Consider the following 20,498-nt stretch of genomic DNA (forward strand, 5'->3'; position numbering starts at 1 on the left):
CCTGGTATGCTAAAAAGGAAGCAGGAAGCAGTGTTGAAGAGGTGCTCGTACCTACTGGCAGGGCAGTAGGTCCTCTGGGATCACCTTTTTTGATCCAAAACGGAAGCTCCCTTAACAGGAAGGTGCTCATACTTCGACAGAAGGGAGTCAAAGTCCTTCCCAGAACCTTTTTTTTCCTGAAAACTGTAGGAGGATCCACCCGGCTAAGCCAAAGTGAAAAATAAAACCTCACATCGGAGAGGGAAACATGGGAAGCAGTAGCTCGAGGGTGGCGGGAAATCCCCTGGAAGACCTGCTTGGGGCCTGGAGTGCCCGGAGGCTGCCAGTTTTACCTGGTATGCGGAAAAAGAAATTGAGGAAATTGTGTAATAAAGATGAGAATAGGAAACAAATTTGGCTAAATAAAGGTACTTAAAAGAAAAGGGAAATATATAAATAGGAATGTTTGGGTTTTTGTTTTGTTTGTTTGTTTGTTTGTCTCTTTCTCTGTCTTCTATGGAACCACGTGGTCTGTCTGTTAAGATTTGTGCCTTCCCTAATTTAACTGAGATTTATGGCGGGAATGATCAGTGTGTGTGTAAATCTCAGAGTTTTGTTTTCCTCTCTGTCCTTCTTGTTTTTATGTGTGTATGTCTGTCTTTGTGGGCCCTTGAAGTAATTGTAACTGTAAAATGTATCTGATCTCTAGAGACAAGAATTTTAAATTGTTAGGGAAAAACAAAAACAAAAGGTTGAAGCAATAAAATAGGAAAAGAGGAGAGAGAAAGAAAAGAAAGAAAGCCTTTGCCCTATTTTCGTGTGGCCACCGGGAATAGGGTACAGAACTTTTCATTTCTGCTTTTTTCTCCTCCTCTTTATCTTAAAGTAACAACTCAAGTTTATAAGGAAACATTTTAAGTTCACTTACAAGATAAGTTTATGAGGAAACGTTTTAAGTTCACTTACAAGAGAAAAAAAAAATCAGTCTTGCATTTACTGTGTGTTTAAATGATTTTACCTGTTCCTGAAGCATGTGAATCCAGTTTTTTTTCTTTCTCATCAGTTGTGTCTCCATTTTGTTGAAACTGCATTTTGTTGAAACTGCATTACCTTTTAGTAACTGCAATATTGATGTGTTGTATCTTTTCAAACTCTGCCTTCAAGATATCTACCCCCTCCTTTTTTAATCCTGTTACAATGCCTTTCCTGAGAAGATTACCCACAAAAGTGGGGAGGAGATCCTGTTCTAATATCTTTCAGCCCTGAAAAGATGACTCTGCAACTGGAAGCAGAGCACATGGTTCCAGATGCTGCCCCCAGAGGAGACCTTCCATTTGTTGGAGCCAGGAATTGAGTTTGAATCCAGCCCCCACTGAAAGTCATCACAGCAACCAGAGTGGAGCAGACCTTCCAAGCCTGACTAACCAGCCTTATCACCAAGCATGCTACCCAAAAGACATGAAAGAAAGGACCCTGAGATGTATAAGTAAAGACTAAAAGACTCTTTTCAATTCCCAGAAGACAACTGGAAAGACTATGGGGAAGGATGGAAATTCATTGTAAGGTTTTCTTTCTTGTCTCATTTACATTGTAATCAGTCTAAAGTACTCATGTAAGGATTGTATTTGAGTGGCTACCACAGTTAGTTCTGAACACCTGAGATTTCTGTCTAATGGTAGGGAAATTTGTCCAGCATGTTTGTATTGTTTGTATTGCCTTTACTGTAAAAGTAGCTGCATACACAGGCACACACAGAGAGACACACCATTCAGAATTAGTCTATTCCCTTCACTTACCTCCACACAAGGCTTCCCCTAGGTTAATATTTGCTCTGTGGCACTAAAAGCCCAAGGAGTCAGATCTCCCTGCTAATTCCATAGGGGAGGGGCATCCCCCTCAGGCAATTCCTCTCTTGAAGAGATAGCAGAAAAAGTGATATCCAAAACCCAAGCCCTGACTATGACTCACAAATGATGCTGCCCAGTTGCCCAGTAAAGCAAGATATATTGCACTGGTGGTCTCATGAGTAGAAGTCCCAGGGCTCATTGTGTGTAAATTTTTTTTAAAAAGAAGAAAGGAAAAGCCTGGATTGCACACTGATTAACCTCAATTTGGACTGGAAAAAATCTTGGATAGACTAAAGTAAGAGCTAGGGCAGGTTTAGTAACCAACCCTTGAAATGGGCAGCCTGTAATTTAAAGGAAAACCATGGCTGTGAAAATTTTGGGATGTGTGCTTGCTTGACCTGACTGGAAGCTCTCAGAAAGTGATATCTAACAGCTGAAATTAATTGGCATAGAAAATTGGATACTGTAAAATTCTTACCAGAACTTTTCCCCTGGCTGCTAGACCTTCATGGTTGAAAGCTTTTGGGAGCCACTGAAGGAATCTTTTTTTCTGTTGTCTCTATCAATGGCTTCCTTTGCATCAGGAAAATTAAAAGCACCCACTGATTTGATCAATTTTAATTTTTGCCAAGAGCATGTTTCAAAACTCACGTTTTGAAAAAAAAAAAAAGTAGGGATTGTAGGAATTTAGCACCCACCCCCCTCCTAGAAGAATGAAATATTCTAGGAAATATTTTAAAAAGCAGAATATTATACCTTCCTGGATGAGAAAAGGAGAAACATGCTCTTGGAAAGCGGCCCCCACCTTTGTTAATAGCCCCAGAAAGACAAAAGACATCTTATCTACAACACAGAAGACCTTCAGCTCCAGGGTGATGGGATTAAGACATGGCCCTCATGACAAAGATAGGATTAGCCTCTACCCATCTAGCAACAGAATCTTACCACATGGCAAGGCTCAAGCAAGCTTGAGAGACAACCTACAACATTAGCTAAGACCCCCACCCCCTGGGAGTCTGACAACCAATCAGGATACTCTTCCTGTGCCCCAGAAAGGTCAAAGCTCAGAAAAAGCATAAAGCCAGGGAGCACACAGGATCTCAGCCCCTTTCTGTTCAGGAACTCAAGCCATGTGATCCTGACCACCATTAAACCATCTTTCCAAGCAGCCTCCATGTTTCCAGTGTCTTTGTCCCCACTTGGAACTGAACCCAGATGGATATTTCTTCCAACAAAACATTGCCCCTCCTGATCTCAGGAGATAACAACAGACAGTTGGAAAGTGGAATAAGATAAACATACCATTGACTCCTAGAGATCTTCCAGTACATAAAATATTCGACTCTACCTCTCACTAGGCTTTAATCTAGGAAACTAATTTGGAATAACCTATCATGGTTTTATTATCTACATGAAGAATGACAATCAAGATGGGTGACTTTAGTCACAACCAAACAGTTCACACAGATTCAACAAAACATCTTCCAGAAATGCAGTTCCCATGAAAAATATGAAGCCACCTGAATAGAATCAGGACAGGCCATGCCAGAACTAAGGCAAAGCTCTTTAAGTGGGGAATAGCGGAAAGCCATCAATACAGCTGTGGTGCACCAGAACAAAATACAGCATATATAGTTCAAAAATGTCTCCTCAGGAAATTTCAAGGCAGCTGGGATGATCTCACCATAGCCACCAGAAGCAGTTAGAAGACGGCTAGCTTCCTTAGATATTGAATTATAACATCTATCCATTGCAATTCTATGGCTCCATATTATGGTGGTTTTACTATGGTTTTTATCTTAATTTAATATACTATGTCCTTTATTGCATTCTTTCTTTCTCTTTCTTTCTCTCTCTCTCACACACACACAGAGAGATGCTTTGTATATCAGTATTTATTTATTTTATTTTATTTTATTTTATTTTATTTTATTAAATTTTTATACCGCCCTTCTCCTGAAGGACTCAGGGCGGTGTACAGCCAGAAATAAAATACAAGATATATACAGTTAAAACGAATTAAAATGTAGCAAAATTACAAAAACGGTTGATAGTTAAAATTAAATTTAATTTTTTTTAAAATATTAATAAAACCCCAATTTAAAATCAAACTATTATGCCAGTGATTGCATGATCTCTATAAATGGCATACACTAAATAAAAATTAATAAAATGCCCTCCCTAAGGGAGTGTGGTGGCTCATGGGGTTAGAATGCTGTGTTGACAATCAGCAGGCTTGCATTTGCGACCTGTTGCTGCCATGGGGCGGGATGAGCTCCTATCACATGCTCCAGCTCCCACTGATCCAGCAGTTTGAAAGCAGGTAACTGTGATTAATTAAATTAATGGGTACCACTTTCATGGAACATGAAATGAGCCCCCAATTGGGCATCTCCTGGCAACGGTGATGTCACTGGCAAATTCCTTTGCCAAAAAAATGTCCTCCTTACTACTTGGGCACTTGTTTAACAATACCAACAATAAAATGTGCAACTACTTCGTGTGTGTTTGTGAGTGTTGGCCTTGGACAGGACAGTTTGCTTTCTGTTTCTTAGTGTTTGTCAGTCTGTTTTTACATTCATCTTAAGAACTTACTAGATTCCATTCTGCGTTTCTCTATTTTTTTAATCAATGAGATTCAAAGCAATTCCTTAATGTGGGTAAATGCTCAAGATCATATGGTGATTGGACATGAAATAAAATGTATCAATCTCTCATTCTTTTGCATCACTAGTTGGGAACATAAATCTTGATAATTGTCATATTATAGAATTGTCTGCGAGATCCTGTTGGAAGTTAGCACCCACCCCCTCCTAGAAGAATGAAATATTTTAGAAAATAGTTAAAAAGGCAGAATATTATATTTCTCTGGATGAGAGAAATGGAGAAACATGTTTTAAGGACAAAGCAGCTCCCTGCAACTTCCTGCCACCCCCACCTTTGTCAATTAAGGCCTCAGCCAAGCTCACTCATTCCCCCCACCTTTTCAATGGGCCATCATCTGCAACACAATAGGACCCATCTAGCAACAGAAACTCACCTCATGACACCTGGAAAGATTACATCAGGCTAGCTAAGACCTCCCCCCCACCCCCCAATCTGACAACTATATTCTTCCTGTGCCCCGGGGAAGTTCAAAGCTCAGAGAGCGCATAAAGCCAGAGTGTGCACAGCACCTCGCCCTTTTTCTGTTCAGGAACTCAAGCCATGTGATCCTGACCACCATTAAACCATCTTTCCAAGCAGTCTCCATGTTTCCAGTGTCTTTTTCCCCACTTGGAACTGAACCCAGATGGATATTTCTTCCAACAATCCTATTGAAAGAAGGTAGCCCAAGTCCTGTAGAAATCAGTTTAAAATAGAAATAACTAGTTTATACAGGTTTTATGTTGCTGGTTCTATAACCCTTGGCTGTATTATAGGTTTTCCACTGTCTGTCAACATAGTGTTTCATACGGCTTTAATTTCTTACAGTTTTTATTACTTTGGTGGCTGATAGTGTCATTGTGTTTGCTCCATTTTAACTCTCCAGCTCTCCAGGGACCACTGCTAAGTGTTACCGGTCACATTTTTGAAAATGGATTTGGTGTCAGCATTTTGCTGTACAACTAGTTGGGGATGCAGTTTGTTCCTTTTTAATCACTTCCTTCTCCTTCACCGTTTACTCCCCACTCATGACTGCACTAATTTTGGATGTAGGCTTTCCCCGAAACCTCTCTTCAGAAATTCAAAAATCACGGACGCACGCTTGTCCCTGCTGCATTGCAACAATTGTCTAAACCAGGGTCTCCAACCTTGATCCCTTTAAGACTTTTGGACTCTGGGAGTTGAAGTCCACAAGTCTTAAAGGGACCAAGGTTGGAGACCCCTGGCCTAAACAACCCCTTCCCAAGAACAACCTTATCTAAGAATAGTAAGAACAGAGGGTTGGAAGAGAAACTAAACTACAGCTCCCAGAATCCTTTAAATGAACCCCATTCATTTGTGGGAAACCGCCCGGCCTGCATTCTGGGAAACATAGTTTTTGGTCCGTTTATTTCGGCAACTCCCGCGCGAGTTGTTTCGAAGCATCTTGGCCAACCAGGAACGAAATACTGTAGCTCGGAAGGGGGTCAGGGCATTAGCGCTCTGATCACGTGACGCAGGATCAGCGGGCTGAAGAGGCGAAGCTGGGACGCGCGGCGCGGAAGAGCATCATCGTTTCCCGGGAAGACGAAGACGTTACTAAGTAACGGTGTATATCCGTCCGCCGACTTTCTTTTCGCTAAAAAAAAAATCAAGATGGCGTCCAGGACAGGCGTTGGATGTGGTGTGTGAGAGGATTCCTCAAGCGGGTCTCTCGGTAGATCACGGTACGAAGAAGCGCGAGCTTATTCATTTGGGCACAATGAGTGGGAGGGGCAAAAGGGGGGCACGCGTTATATATCTCCCAAGAAATATATGTATGTATATGTGTGTTTGTGTGTTATATTCCCAAGGAATCTGGCATAAGTGAACCTCGGAGTGGGAAGCAGTTGCGAGAGGTGGGAGGAGTAAGTCTCTGTGGGCCTCGGGGTGCTCGCGCTCCTCGACTCCTTCCGTGGAAGGACGGGGAGGGGGCGTGCCTTTCTCCCCGCCTCCTCCCTTGCAGCGCGCGCTCCAGTCAGGCTCCTCCCCTCTACCTTGAGTGGGTGGAAGAAAGGTAGTGGTTCCTTGTTGCTAGGGCGACGGCGCGTTCGCTTCCCCAGTCAGCAATCAGGCGCCGAGCCATCTGCCTCGGTCCTTCTTTCCCTCGCGACTTCGACGCTTGCCGCCTATTTTGAGAGAAAAAGCGGGCCCTGGGACTCCGCCCCGTAACCGTCTTTTTCACCCTCTGCTCCTCTTCATTCCTTTCAGCGGGAGCAGCGTAGCACCTTGGCTGCCAGGAAAGAGGAAACTGCGGCTGGGGAGCTTTTAAAAGATACGTTGAAGCGCTTCGGGGACGGCTGGTCTCCAGGATCGGGACAGCTGCGTCCCATATAGGTAGGCTAGATTACCAGCTTCCACCCCGTCCCGAGAATGGTTTGTCTCCGTAGGAAACGGCTGGTAGTATAGGATGGCTTAAACCCTGTAGGATTCATCACTATTTTTATTTGTAATAGATCTGGAAAGTTTGATTTTCTGGTCTTTCTGTAATAAATTTGTCATGGTCACTTGGCCCCCCCCCCTTCCAATCGATAGCAATAAGACTATACTGGCATTGACATATACATATCGACACAAATATATGAAACATTTTTATGCAACAAGGCAGTTGCTCAAGATACTTAGAATTATTAAGTGTCTTAACGAGATGAATGCAAGCAATGGCTGGAAGGCTGTTGGGTTGTTGAAAGGTAGTTCATAAAATTCAGTCTCCCTCTATTGGATTGCTCTCTTAAAATGTAGTTGAGGTACAGAAGAATAATAGAAGGGCATATAGGTAAAACCAAATTTAACTTTATTTATTTGACACACATTAAACTGGGCCATTGTGAAGGCCTATTTTTTAATAATTCCTACAAAAGCAATATAAGAACTATGTTTCTATATCTTGGATGCTTCGTGCCCTAAATTTATTGCTTTATAACTTTTGGGCATTTTCATTATTCACTAAATTATGAATTCAAGTGAAAAATCTATCTGAGTTTTCTGGGCCAGCTGACTTCTTATCCATCAAATTTTTGTTGACACTCATATATAAAAAGATAGAATTATCCTTTTCATTTTTAGTTTACATAGTTTTCTAGTCCCTGGTAATTGAACCATGATTTGCTGAATTAATCCAATTTTCTGCGTATGCAGAAAACAGTGAACCATGAACTAAACACATTGTAAAGGGGGTTTATAGAAACTGGTTATGCATTTTGTGCCTTGGTATATTTTGCAAATTCAGCCAAAAAATGTTATGTTGTGCCATACAATATAATATAATTGCATATACATGAGGTTTTTTTTAAAAAAATTCTAACAGAAAGCTAATACGGTGGCTATAGTTACCAGAAACTGGTAACTCAATCCCAGAAATTCTCAATTGTATTGACCGTTTGATTCCTAAAAATAAGAAATGGAATCATGGAACAGTATCTTGCATGTGCAAGAATTTTATGTATTTTTAATCAGAAGCACAGGCCAAGTGCTTCTGAGTCAAATCTGAGGCTGTTTATATTTGCTGTTGTCTTTTGTACTGAACTATTTTCAGTATACATTTGGCAGCTCTTTGTATTAGTAACTCCATGTTGATCTTGTTGCTTGAATCTACAGCAACGCTATAAATACTGTAGAAATTTACAAAAGAAGGAAAACTAAGGTGTTCTAATTTAACAATAAATAAAAAAACCATAACATGTAAAAAAGAATCTTGTTTTAGGGGCAAGAACTGTAATTGATTGGATTGATAGGTTGTTATGTATAAAACATCTGGGTATATCAAACTATCCCTGACAATTGAACATGTTTTTCTTTTCTCAGATTATATATTTGGTAAGGGGATCAGAGCCTATTATTTGTTTCCATTACTATTATAAAGTATAAATACATGGAAAAGATTTCTTATAAGAGGGGCATTCATGATAGATCAAACTTTGGGATCATAAATTGATTCTAGGAATTGGCTTATTTCCAAATAATTGGATTTGGATGCTCCCCAAATCTGAGTGAATATTGTTCAACTAAATATGAACATACACACGTTGAGCAGAGTACAGGCACTGTTAAATATTCCAGGAACATCATTCAGTGCAAAGCTTTCACTTCAGGAAGAAGATAGATACAAATATAGTTGTTTAAACGAAACCAAAATTGAACAATTTTCTGAATAAAAAGTAGGGTGAAGGAGAGAAAATTTATCATATTAAAAAAACATAGCTAGTTTCTCCTAATATGGATTATTTACATAATTCCAAGAAAGGAGAAAAATGGCAACTTTGTGAGATTGGCTAAGTATGCCTGCTTTCAGTAATACATTAACTGTTTCAGTAAACTGTTTATTACCAATCTTAATCTACAACACACTGGAGTCATTGGGTTTAGCTTTTTTTTATGTAGTAGAAGATAAGATGACGAGAGGGTGATATTCCATGTTTATAGCAACTTATTCTAATTTTAAAAAATAATTTGATATTGCATTGCTACTTTATATTTGATAACAAAAATTGGCTGTATTCTAATTTTGACTTAGGTTTGTGAAGTTCATAAGAAGATTTCATGTGTGATATCTAGTCTTAATATACTTTATTTTTTATTGTTTAAAAATATGTGGAAGGGTCTAAACTATTTTATCCTTCAGTTGTTATTTTTTGATCCTGCATTGAAGAGAGTTATATATGTATAATATTTTTAATATATATTGTAGAAAACATAATATATATAGAATGTATAACCTTATGTTAGAGTAAGTTGTTAAACTTGGGATTTATGAATAGACTGCATTGTACATACTGCTTTAAAGTCATGGTGCTGTCATGTAGCAAAGAAACTGAAACAAATTTGGAAGATATTTGTTGTATTATCTTTAAATTTGTAACAGTTGAATATTCTGTATGCATTTTCATTGAGGACAGGAGATTTCTTGTTCTGTTTAATAAAAATGATGGGTCTGTGCACACATTAGTACAGGTAGACTTACAACAGTTTGCTTAGTGACTGTTCAGACTGGCACTGAAAAAAGTAACATGACTATTATTGACATTTTATGACTTTTGTAACATCCCTATGATCATGTGATCAAAATTCAGTTGCTTGGCAACTGAGTTGTATTTATGACCATTGCTGTGTCGCAAGGTCATGTGATCACCTTTTGCAAGCTTTTGACAAGCAAAATCAATGGGGAAGCAGATTCATTTAACAACTCTGTTACTAACTTGTCAACTGCAGTGGTAAGAAGAACTTACCCTTAACTGTGGCAAGAAATGTGGTAAAATGGGGAAAACTTACTTAACAAATGTCTTACTTAACCACAGAATTTTTTGGCTCAATTATGGTTGTAAGCAAATCTTTCATGACAAGAGTTGCTTGAAAATTGCTGCTAGGAAAATGAGTGAAAAGGGATTAACTCTAAAACTAAATAAAGTTCATGTGAATAAATGCACGCATGGAATGTTGTTAGCAAGTCACAGAATGTATACAGCAACATTTAGTAAAATTGATTGTACATACTTTTACAGTATAATTGATAGAAAGAATGTTTGTGTTGTTTCTGAATAACCATTTTAGTATTTAATCAGTGTAGATTGCAATCCTATATAATTTACCTAGAACAATGCATTTTAACTCAGTAGGCTTTACTGCATTATAGGATTTAGTACTGTAGAAATCTCTTAAGTGATTAAGCTTCATCTTAAACATGTTTATCTTTGAATAAAATTTTTAAAATACTGGAATACAAAAATAGGGTAGGGCTATATAGGTATGTTTTACTGTATAATCTGAACTGTATTACAGCATTCTTGTAAATACAGTAAATTGAGCTTAGTTCTGGAAATTCCTTTGAGTTAAACTGTTATAGAAAAATTGTGTCAGAGATTTGATTTAGAAAAATATATGCTTAAAAATAATTAAAATAAAAACTATAAAAGGCTTTAAATATACTACTGTTAAATAGATTCATTAATTCATTAATTTATCTAGTGGGTAGATTTTCAATGTTATAAGAACTGACCAATTCAAATATGATAATATTTTTATACTTGTGACTGATCTTGTTCAGTATATTCTCATTACATTTGAATTGATGCAATATCTTAATTATGTATAAATCAAAAGATAGCATGCTAAAATATATTTCTATCTTGCAGCTATTTATTTTTCAATAGCTGATTATCACCGCAATGGCTACTGGAGGAAGTCCTTTTGAAGAAGGAATAGATGACCATGATTTACCAAGCTGGAGTCATGAAAGCCTTGATGATCGATTGAACAATACGGTATTGCTACAGTTTCTTATGTATATTCATACGAAATGGGGATTATGTATTAAGATTCTTCTAAACTACTTGAAATGAATTATGACGTTCATAAAATTACAAAGTTTAAGAATTGAAGACAAAATACTGTTAAAAAAGCAACAAAATAAGAAATGGTTGAAAGTATAAGCTTGAAATCAATTTTGCAGAATTGAGTAAACATGTAGATTGTAACATATTACCTTCAACAGGAAGTAAATTTTGATTAAAAAGCTTCTGGTAGGATTTTTTTTTCTCTTTGACATTTTAAACATCAGTATCTTTAATTTTAAACATTTCCCTTGTGATTTTGTTCTGTGTGTATTTTATTTTAGAGTTGGGGAAGTCAACCAAAGAGGCCAAATAGATCTTCAGAAAAAAACCAAAAAAAAGTTTCTGCTGAAAGTGAAACAAGATTTACTAATGATATTTCTCCAGAATCTACCCCAGAAGTTGGACGAAGGAAGTCAAAGACTCCGCATACTTTCCCTCGTACTAGATATATAACCCAAATGTCTGTCCCAGAACAGACAGAACTAGAAAAGCTTAAACAAAGAATAAATTTCAGTGATTTAGACCAGGTTTGTGTTCTATCTTTACTAAACAAAACTTTACATACATAGTTGAATATTTAAAAAATGGACTAAATAATCTTATTCATTGCACAGTATAGTTTAATGTTGAGGTGAGTTGAGAAAAGTTGTAAACAGAATTCTGTACTGAGGAAAGTATAGTATCCCCATGCAAACCTGAGATGATTCACTTCAAGACACATGTATGCCATCTATTTTTCCATTGCAAGTTATGTTGATTAGACATAATTGGAATTGTGCTATTTGTAAGAAATGACAAAGTGTCTGGATTTCTCTGTGACATTACTATTTCAATGTGGAAATGTAAGAGAAGGAATTTTGTCAGGAGTCACATTAAATATTTTTTTCTGGTATTGCTGACTTTAATACAGCTGCTCATACTGTTGTAAAGAAAATATGAATTGCCTTCAAGTGATTTAATTTATTCACCATTCTATTTAAGTTAGAATGCAGAGTATCCAATTCTTTTTCTTCCTATGAGAAGAAAAGAAAGCTTTTTTTTTCTTGTTTCAAAATGTAAGGCTGTTAAATAAAATTGAAACTAAGTTAAAATGTCAATAAACATGTCCATGAAGTTTTTTTGGAACAATGTGGAAATGGCTTGACATTATTGTTTTCCAGGGGCTTTTTTTTTTAGTTGTCAGTTAACATATCTAGGACTTCCTGTTGGTGTCCCACTCAAATATTAAACAGGTACAGTCCTGTTCGTTTGTTAGGGATCACCCAATATCATCTGATATCTAGCTGTTATCATTATAGTTATTCTTGAATCATACCAACTTCAACTTCTGAAGGTTTCATCTTGGGCATAATTATTATGTTTCATTAAGATTTTTTTGTTGTTGAAGGATCAAAGAAAGAAATGTAAAAGTTAGCAGCTGCCAGAATGTGCTTTGCTTTTTGGTGCTTTGTTTCTGTCTGAGAATGCTAGCGTCTGTCCAAATACTTGCTGTGCATTCTTTTTGGGAAGAATAGTTAAAGAATTGGTTACCTAGTTTTGGTAGCTCTGAGCAACAATAGTATATATTTTTCAGATTAAAGTTACTGTCACTATAATCAATATTTTTACTTCTACAAATAAAATCATGTTTCTGCTTGATACTTAAAAACTATTCGAGTACTGTGAATATCAATATGTATTCTAAACTGACTTTTCTTTTGTATTCCTTCACAGAATAAATTCTTGCAATGAATTTTGTTTCTAGAGTGTTTCAGTACAAAACCAACAGTTAATGAGCCTCTCAGTTCTGCCTTCTGTCACCCTTTCTTTTGATAGTTCAGTTAGTGGGAGAGAAAGGATGGATGACTGCATGCTACAGTTTAAACGGAATTGTTGTAATATATCGTATCAGTGTTGCAGACTGTATTCATTCCGAACATGTGATATAGAAAATAATATTTGCTTATTCAGAGCATGGGTAATACCTCGTAAGTTTACATATAAGTAGTACATGATTATTGGAAACGTGACTAATTTGTTGATGTTTCACTCTTACATAGAGAAGTATTGGAAGTGATTCTCAGGGCAGAGCAACAGCTGCTAACAACAAACGCCAGCTTAATGAAAACAGAAAACCATTCAACTTCCTATCACTACAGATTAATACTAACAAGGGCAAAGATGCTGCAATGAGTTCTCAAATACAAGAAACTGGTGCATCTTCAAAATATAAAGACTTATTTACTGCTGCTTTGAATAAAGATTTATTGCAGAATTGTCCAGTTTCAATTGAAGAAGATGGTAGAGGTGAACCTGCGGTGGACAGTAGTCAGGTACTGTTTGTATTTCATAGCAATAGCACTTAGACTTATATACTGCCCCATTGTGCTTTATAGAACTCTCTGGGCAGTTAACAACGTTGGCATATTGCCACCAACAATCTGTCCTCAATTTACCAACCTCAGAAGAATGGAAGACTGAGTCAACCTTGATCCTGTCAGGATTGAACTCCAGGCTGTAGGCAGAGTTAGCCTGTAATACTGCATTCTAACCATTTTGACACTGGTTCTCCCCACCTGGGGCTTCATCTTAAAGAGTAATGTTTTTGTGCATTTTTGATGATGTTTTCTACAAACTTTTAATTTTGAAAATGATTCAACTTTAAAATGATACTAAGAATTAAAGTATATTTTTGTTATGCACTACTACAGGTGATTTTCTAAAGGTGCTTTAAAAATGCATTAAAAACCTTATATAACCTCATTTTGTAATAAGCCCTGATGGGTAGGTAATTCATTATTCCTGGAATTCTCAAAACTTTTTCACTGTCCCCTAAAATGATAAAATGGTTTGTGTAATACTCCCCCTTAACACAGACAATAAAATTACTGGATTTTGTTCTTTTTTTGAGATTAGGGTTGGGCAAGAAGTAAACATATTACTTAATGTTAATTTTTGTATCGAAACAAAGAGAGAACTTTTGACATGACTTGCTCTTAGGTATCATTTTAGTTTCCTTGACTTATACTCTCAATGGATAGTAATTTTGCACAAATAACATACCAAGACTATTTTATTAGAATAGTAAAAACTTGTGAAATTAAAACATTTTAATATTTTATTGCACTTTCATAATTTAGCCTTAGTTTTATTATAATTACTGGTATCATCAGATTGGTAGACCTTTTCTTACATCAAATCTTTCCAATTTTGAATGCTTAGATATTTAAACTAACAAAAGTTCTGAGTTTCACCATGTAGTAACTTCAGCAGATATTCCAGAAATGAAACTCTTGCCCACTACAATGCCTAAAAGCCCAATGCATGAAATAGCTTACATTTTAAAGTAAATTAGAAAACTATAGACATTTTTGATCTAGTGATTAATTTTAAAAGATTTCAGATTTTGTAAAACTAGATACATGAAGAAAAACCTTAAATTCAAAATATTTTATAAGAACATAGAACAGACATAAGAGGGTGGTATAGAATCAGTTTGTAAATAGTATTGCTCAGAAATCTAATCTGAACAACCATTCCTGCAGAATGTTTTAGAACAAGGTCCTCCTGTAAGTGGTTCATAATTCCTTTGAGGGTTCTAACCACCTGTTTAAGGACGTCTGTAAATAGTTACTTATGTGCAGTTCATATGTGTAATTTATAAATAATCATAAATTATGCAAAATAGCTTTGCTAATTGAAAAACTGGCTTGCAAATTAGCTTTGTATATTGTTATGATAGTTTGTCCCATATTATTAGGCAACAGGTCTTGAAGTGTATTTGTTTTATGATAATGCTTTAGATCCAGTACATCAAGTCAATCCAATTGATTATTAATTTTGTGACTTTTTCAGATTGTGAGCAGATTAGTTCAAATTCGTGACTACATTGCAAAAGCTAGTTCCATGAGGGAAGATCTTGTTGAGAAAAATGAGAGATCTGCTAATGTTGAACGCTTATCACATCTCATAGATCATCTGAAAGAACAAGAGAAATCTTACCTGAAATTTTTGCAGAAAATGCTAGTAAGTTTGAAAGATGATTTAAATTCACTGAGAAAATTCATAAAATCAAATGGGGGATAAGTTTGTTGTGTAGCACTATATCCATAACATTCATTTTATTATTTCATTTATTAGTTTTTTATTTATACCACAAAAATATTTCAGGCTAGAGAAAATGAGGAGGATGGTCGGACTATAGATTCAGCTGTGGGATCTGGTTCTGTAGCTGAGAGCACATCACTAAACTTAGATGTGCAGTCTGAAGTTTCAGATACAACGGTAAGATACTTTTTAGTAATTAAGGTGCTACAAGTGAAGACAATTTTTGAGATAATTAAATATTAGAATTTATTTAAAACACCTATTTTTCATTATTTACAATGCTAAGTATTATAAAACCTGTAATAAAACACATTACTAAATTTTATTACTTTAGAAGGAACTATTTTACCTCACTTTTTTTTAAAAAAAAATACGCTGATAGGTTTATAATTGGCTTTGTGGGCATTTGATAGTTGATTGCAGCCAGCCCTCTATCACAAAAATTCTGATTTGCGCTGGGCTAACCAAAATATTCATTTAGGACATGGGCGAGTGCAACAAGTTTGCCTTTTTACTCAGAACCAACAGTTCTTCCTTATAAATGATGAGAATGATTACTGGCTCACGTTAGCCTATTCCTTTGAAAAATGTGCCAAGGTTCATTTTTTTAAAATGAAGTAGTACTGTAGGAACAAAGCTAAGTGTGTAATAATCTTGAAAGTTTAAAAAGTGACCAGTATTAATGTTAAAAAAATGTAGACATTTGAAGTTGATGAGTTTAACAAAACACTAATTTATCATTTTCTTCCATGAAGGATAATCTTCTGCAGCACATATGACAACTTTACTTATGCATGTGAGATTATAGTGGTGTGTAACATTTCAAGCTCAAAGCAAAACAAAGCCTCACTGGAAATATTTTAGGGCCATTCTGAATTTACCAAAATATTTGAAATATTTTTCAACCTCAAAAAACACTTTTGGTAATATCAAAACATGCCTGAGGGATTTGGAGCAACCCCTTTTAATGCATAATAGCTGCTGTGTGCTTGATATGGGTTGTCTCAAACTTAATTCCAAATTTGAGAATCTTTGACCATTAATAATATATATTGTAGGCTTAATACTACATTGTGGATGTCAAGGCTTGACCTATGTCCTGTTGAAAAAATGACTGAATTTACGCTGGTCATAATCCATAGAGATGTGTGTATGCCATCCATGAGGCAAGTGTTTTCCTGATTAGAATAATTGGCTCTATAATTCTGAACTGTTTTCTTTCTTACCTTTTGAAATTTAAATGGTAATTGAAATATTTAATGGAAAAAACTACCTAAGGATAGTGAAATTCCTGTATGTCCTCTGGATCATAGTGATTGGTATGTTGAGACAAATAAAATTGCAATGAATTAAGTACAGACATATTGTATTGACAAATCAATAGGCCATAACTTGAAAAATTATGCTTCACCGAAATATATGCTCACAGTCTGATTTACTAAATTATTTGATAAAGGAGGTATCTTTTAGTCTGAAAACTCGCCCCTGCATTGAGGACAAACTAGGGAATTCAGCTACTCAAGGACAGGTTTCAGACATGGATGTTACAGCAACTCCAAAAGGGAAAAGAGACACAACTGCCCTGAATGGCAGGGAAATCTGGTCTAGTAGGATAAATAGCCAAGAACCTGGATTGCTGTCAAAGGTACTACTAAATATTGCCTTGGGAATCTTTCAGTAAAAGGTCTTAATCTTTTATGCCTTCCCTTTTTCTTTAAAATCCAATCAGTATTTATTTTGTTTCAATGATTTCTCCATTCTTTTTGGTAATGTCTTTTAGAATTAATAATTGAATTAATAAATTTTATATTGTTTCTTAATTATTATTTATTCCAGGAAAATACTGTTTATTTGTAGAAGGTATTATTCTTTAAAAGCCAAAAAAGTTGAGGGCTTCCATATGGAATCTTTTCTATGATGCAACTAATTTTCAAGTTCATTGATTTGCCTTGTCTCTTGGACTTTTCTTATTTATCAGATAATTATTTAAAAGTTACCTACTGTTTCCTAAAATGGCATTTTTAATGGAATTTGGATTTGGATTCTGATCAGTTTTTCCAAAAATGAATAAATTCTAGCAGAGATTCCCACTTTGTGAATTGGGTACTTCTGTAAACCGAAATGGGGGAACTGCTTTTATCAATACGGTGCCTTCATCTTCTATATGTCTATACAGGTAGTCCTCGACTTACGATAACAATTGACCACAAAACCTCTGTTGCTAAGTAAGACAATTATTAAGTGAATTTTGCCCCATTTTATGATCTTTCTTGACACAGTTGTTAAATGAATCATTGCAGTTAAGTTGGTAACACGGTTGCTAAATGATTGGCTTCCTGATTGACTTCACTTGTCAAAAGGTCACAAAAGATGATTAGATGACCTGAGGACACTGCAACCATTATAAATATGAATCAGTTGCCAAGTATCTGAATTTTGATCAGATGATCATGGGGATACTACAATGGTCGTAAGTGTGAAAAATGGTTATATGTTGCTTTTTTCAGTGACATTGTAACTTCAAATGGTCTCTAAATGAACTGTCGTAAATTGAGAACTACCTGTGCAGCTATTAAAAGTTTGAGAAGTTATTTGTTGCATGACTTGGACCTGTTTCTATTTTGGTCAGATTAATCCCATACCTTTCTTTTTTTTAAAAAAAAAATCTTCTCTTTTCCTCTTCCCTCTTAAAAACTTCCCTCAAGCTTTAAATTAGACATTAGATATTAAAAACAAAGAATTGTACGTTGCTGGATTGGATAATTTCTAATAAGGTATTTGAACTGAGTAGAAATTGTGTTTTGTTCTTTACTTTGGTTAGGGTTTTTTCTCCCCAGCTTTTACCCTTCCATTGAAATAATAAGGTTTCAGATGTTCTGTTGATTTTCTCTCCATTATTGACTGGCTCTTAAATATTGTCCCTTAAATTATTCTCAAGCCATTCTCAACCCAAACATTTAGAAAAAAAATGATCAATATAATAATTATACACATTTAGTGGAGAGTTACTTTGCTAAGCATACATTTTTTCTATTTATTTGAAATAATAGAGAGTGCCAACATTTTTCATTGTTATTTAAAAAGTTGACTTGTCCTTTTAGTACAGTATTATGCTTAATGTAACATACAAAATTTAACATATTTTTTAGATTAAGATTTAATTCCTTTCTCACAGAAGTATTTTGCAAATTGTAATTGCAAAAAGTAATAAAATTATTTCTGGTACAATTTAAATGATCATTATTTTTCCAGGCTAGAGATCCTCAGCAAGAAGCTACAGAAGAACTTGCAAACCTAAAGAAGCAACATGACTTACTGAAAAGGATGCTACAACAACAGGAACAATTAAAGGCTCTGAAGGGGAGGCAAGCTGCCTTGCTTGCTCTTCATCATAAAGCAGAACAAGCTATTGCTGTCATGGATGATTCTGGTATGTTGAACTTTAATATATTAAAAAAACCCTAAACAGACAAAAGTTTTATTGGCCTCATTGCTCAGGCACTTGAAGAATATGTTCATTGAGAATTTAAATTAGAATTTAGATAAATTTTTAGCAGCATTGATGAGAAATATACCTCAAACTTTTTAAAAAAATGAAAGATACTGATGCTGCATTCAGCTTGGCTTTCAGTTCAGTGCTGGAAGTATATGTCTATTAAAATAACAAATGTCTAGTTGAGTATGCATGAGATGAAAATCAAGAAATATTTAGAAAGTAAAAGATAATGAATATATTATATTACATTATGTATTATGACAAGCTATTAATAATACCAGAAATAAGTGTAATTAACAGCTCAATGTTAATCATATTTCCAATCAAAAATATATTCTTGATGATGTGATTGAATTTCTATTTCTTAATTTTTAATTAGCTTGTACTTTTGGTATCTGAGTAGGACTGTTCTCTTTTTCCTCCTTTTAGTTGTAACAGAAACAACAGGTAGCATTTCTGGAGTGAGTCTAACATCTGAGCTGAATGAAGAATTAAATGATTTAATTCAGCGTTTTCATAACCAGCTTCATGATTCTCAGGTAAATTTTAGAGTGAGTGTGTACAAATGATTTTAAGACTAGTTTGCTGATGAAAATCAGCAGTATATAACTTGACATGTTTAACATCACAATAAAATGTACTGGGGAAACTTTTGTTAAAGGTTTCATATGTTATTAGTTTTCCTCCCTCATTCAGTCAGCATTCTGTGTCCATTGATAATGTTCAGGTTTCATAGTTGCATTTCCCCCCCTTCCTTGTAGGATAGACATGCAATATTTAATCTCAATTCAGTTAAATATTTGTTTTCTCCATTGGTTTTTATAGGCAGCTTTCATTTCCATCACTCGCTACATACTGTACAATACAAACAATGACAGAAGAATATTTCCAAATTTTTCTGGCAAAGCAAGACATAGCTGTATTTTTCATAACATTGAAACTCTAAATTTGGGGCAAAATAAAAGATTGGAGGATAAAAATATATATAAAAGGTTGAAAGATAAACATATATTTCAGTTTTACAAAATGAGGTATACTTTTTTTAGCTGTACCCCAACATGGAAGGGGATTTTTGCTTGATTTTAGCTGGAATTTTAAAAATCCAGCTGAGTGCAATTGATTAAAAAAAGAATTTGCAGTGACAGGGAAATAATTGCAATTGTAATGGAAAAAAATAATACCCAGCCTTTGCTTCTATCTTATAAAAATGATTTGTTAGTACTTCAGGTTTTTTGGAATTCCTGACAATCTACACTTAAAGAGTGTAGATTTCACTCTTTAAAACTAAACAGTTTTTGAAAATACTAAGATATTGCTATACAATCTTGTATATATTTGTTCAAAAGTAAATTGCATCAGATTGAGGCTTATTCTCAGGAATGTGCATATTAACTGTACTTTAAAATATTTCACTGCTAAACATTCCAGTGCTTAATATATATGTGCTTGATTTTAGATTCAACCTGTGCCTGATAACAGAAGGCAAGCAGAGAGTCTCTCTCTTGCCAGAGAAGTTTCCCAGAGCAGAAATTCTTCTGTGTCTGAGCAACTTTCTGATAAAAAAGCACAACTATTTAGTAAGATGGTAGCATTACAGGATAAAAAGCAAAAGATGGATAAACTGCTAGGAGCACTGCATACACTTCGTGACCAGCATCTTAACAACTCGTCATCATGTAAGTAGATGGCACTCTGAAGTGTAAATTAAGAGTTTTAGAGATTAATTTTTTGGGATACTGTGACTTAATTATTGAAAATGGGAACCATGTCAGTGGTTGCATTTTGAGTTAAGATTGCTAATATTTAGGTGTCAAGTTTAGGTACCATTCTCTAAATACCACTTTCTCAGAAATTCTTAGTTATTTTTCCTCCCATATGGAATGAATTACCGTTGGGACTACGCCTACTCCCCAACCTCCAGACCTTTAAGCGCGAGCTCAAGACCTTCTTGTTTCACCGAGCAGGGCTGGCCTAAGGGTAATTTTAATGGGTGGTTTTATTGGTTTTATAGTTTTACTTGATATTTTAATATTTCGGCCTATGGAATCAGATTTTTAATTGGAATATTGTGTTTTAATTTTTGTACAATGTGTTTTA

The 20,498-nt window shown here is 35.4% G+C and overlaps 1 protein-coding gene across 11 annotated transcripts in view; it reads left to right on the forward strand.

The window, feature by feature from the left end:
- Nucleotides 1-5,890: 5,890 nt before the first annotated feature.
- Nucleotides 5,891-20,498, forward strand: part of PCM1 (pericentriolar material 1) — a 52,272-nt gene continuing 37,664 nt past the window's right edge. For 3 of the 11 annotated variants that reach the window (XM_058192587.1, XM_058192585.1, XM_058192592.1), the window contains exons 1-11: nucleotides 5,891-6,178; nucleotides 6,702-6,827; nucleotides 10,619-10,747; nucleotides 11,101-11,346; nucleotides 12,859-13,131; nucleotides 14,654-14,824; nucleotides 14,969-15,082; nucleotides 16,362-16,550; nucleotides 18,158-18,335; nucleotides 18,831-18,940; nucleotides 19,858-20,077. In XM_058192587.1, the coding sequence (XP_058048570.1) occupies nucleotides 10,652-10,747; nucleotides 11,101-11,346; nucleotides 12,859-13,131; nucleotides 14,654-14,824; nucleotides 14,969-15,082; nucleotides 16,362-16,550; nucleotides 18,158-18,335; nucleotides 18,831-18,940; nucleotides 19,858-20,077 (1,597 nt within the window). In that variant the 5' untranslated portion in view covers nucleotides 5,891-6,178; nucleotides 6,702-6,827; nucleotides 10,619-10,651. The remainder of the gene's footprint in view (nucleotides 6,179-6,701; nucleotides 6,828-10,618; nucleotides 10,748-11,100; nucleotides 11,347-12,858; nucleotides 13,132-14,653; nucleotides 14,825-14,968; nucleotides 15,083-16,361; nucleotides 16,551-18,157; nucleotides 18,336-18,830; nucleotides 18,941-19,857; nucleotides 20,078-20,498) is intronic. The other 8 variants (XM_058192583.1, XM_058192586.1, XM_058192589.1 and 5 more) reach the window with 5 other exon arrangements.

The sequence above is a fragment of the Ahaetulla prasina genome, chromosome 8 (assembly GCF_028640845.1).
Source record: "Ahaetulla prasina isolate Xishuangbanna chromosome 8, ASM2864084v1, whole genome shotgun sequence".
Taxonomy (NCBI): Eukaryota; Metazoa; Chordata; class Lepidosauria; order Squamata; family Colubridae; genus Ahaetulla; species Ahaetulla prasina.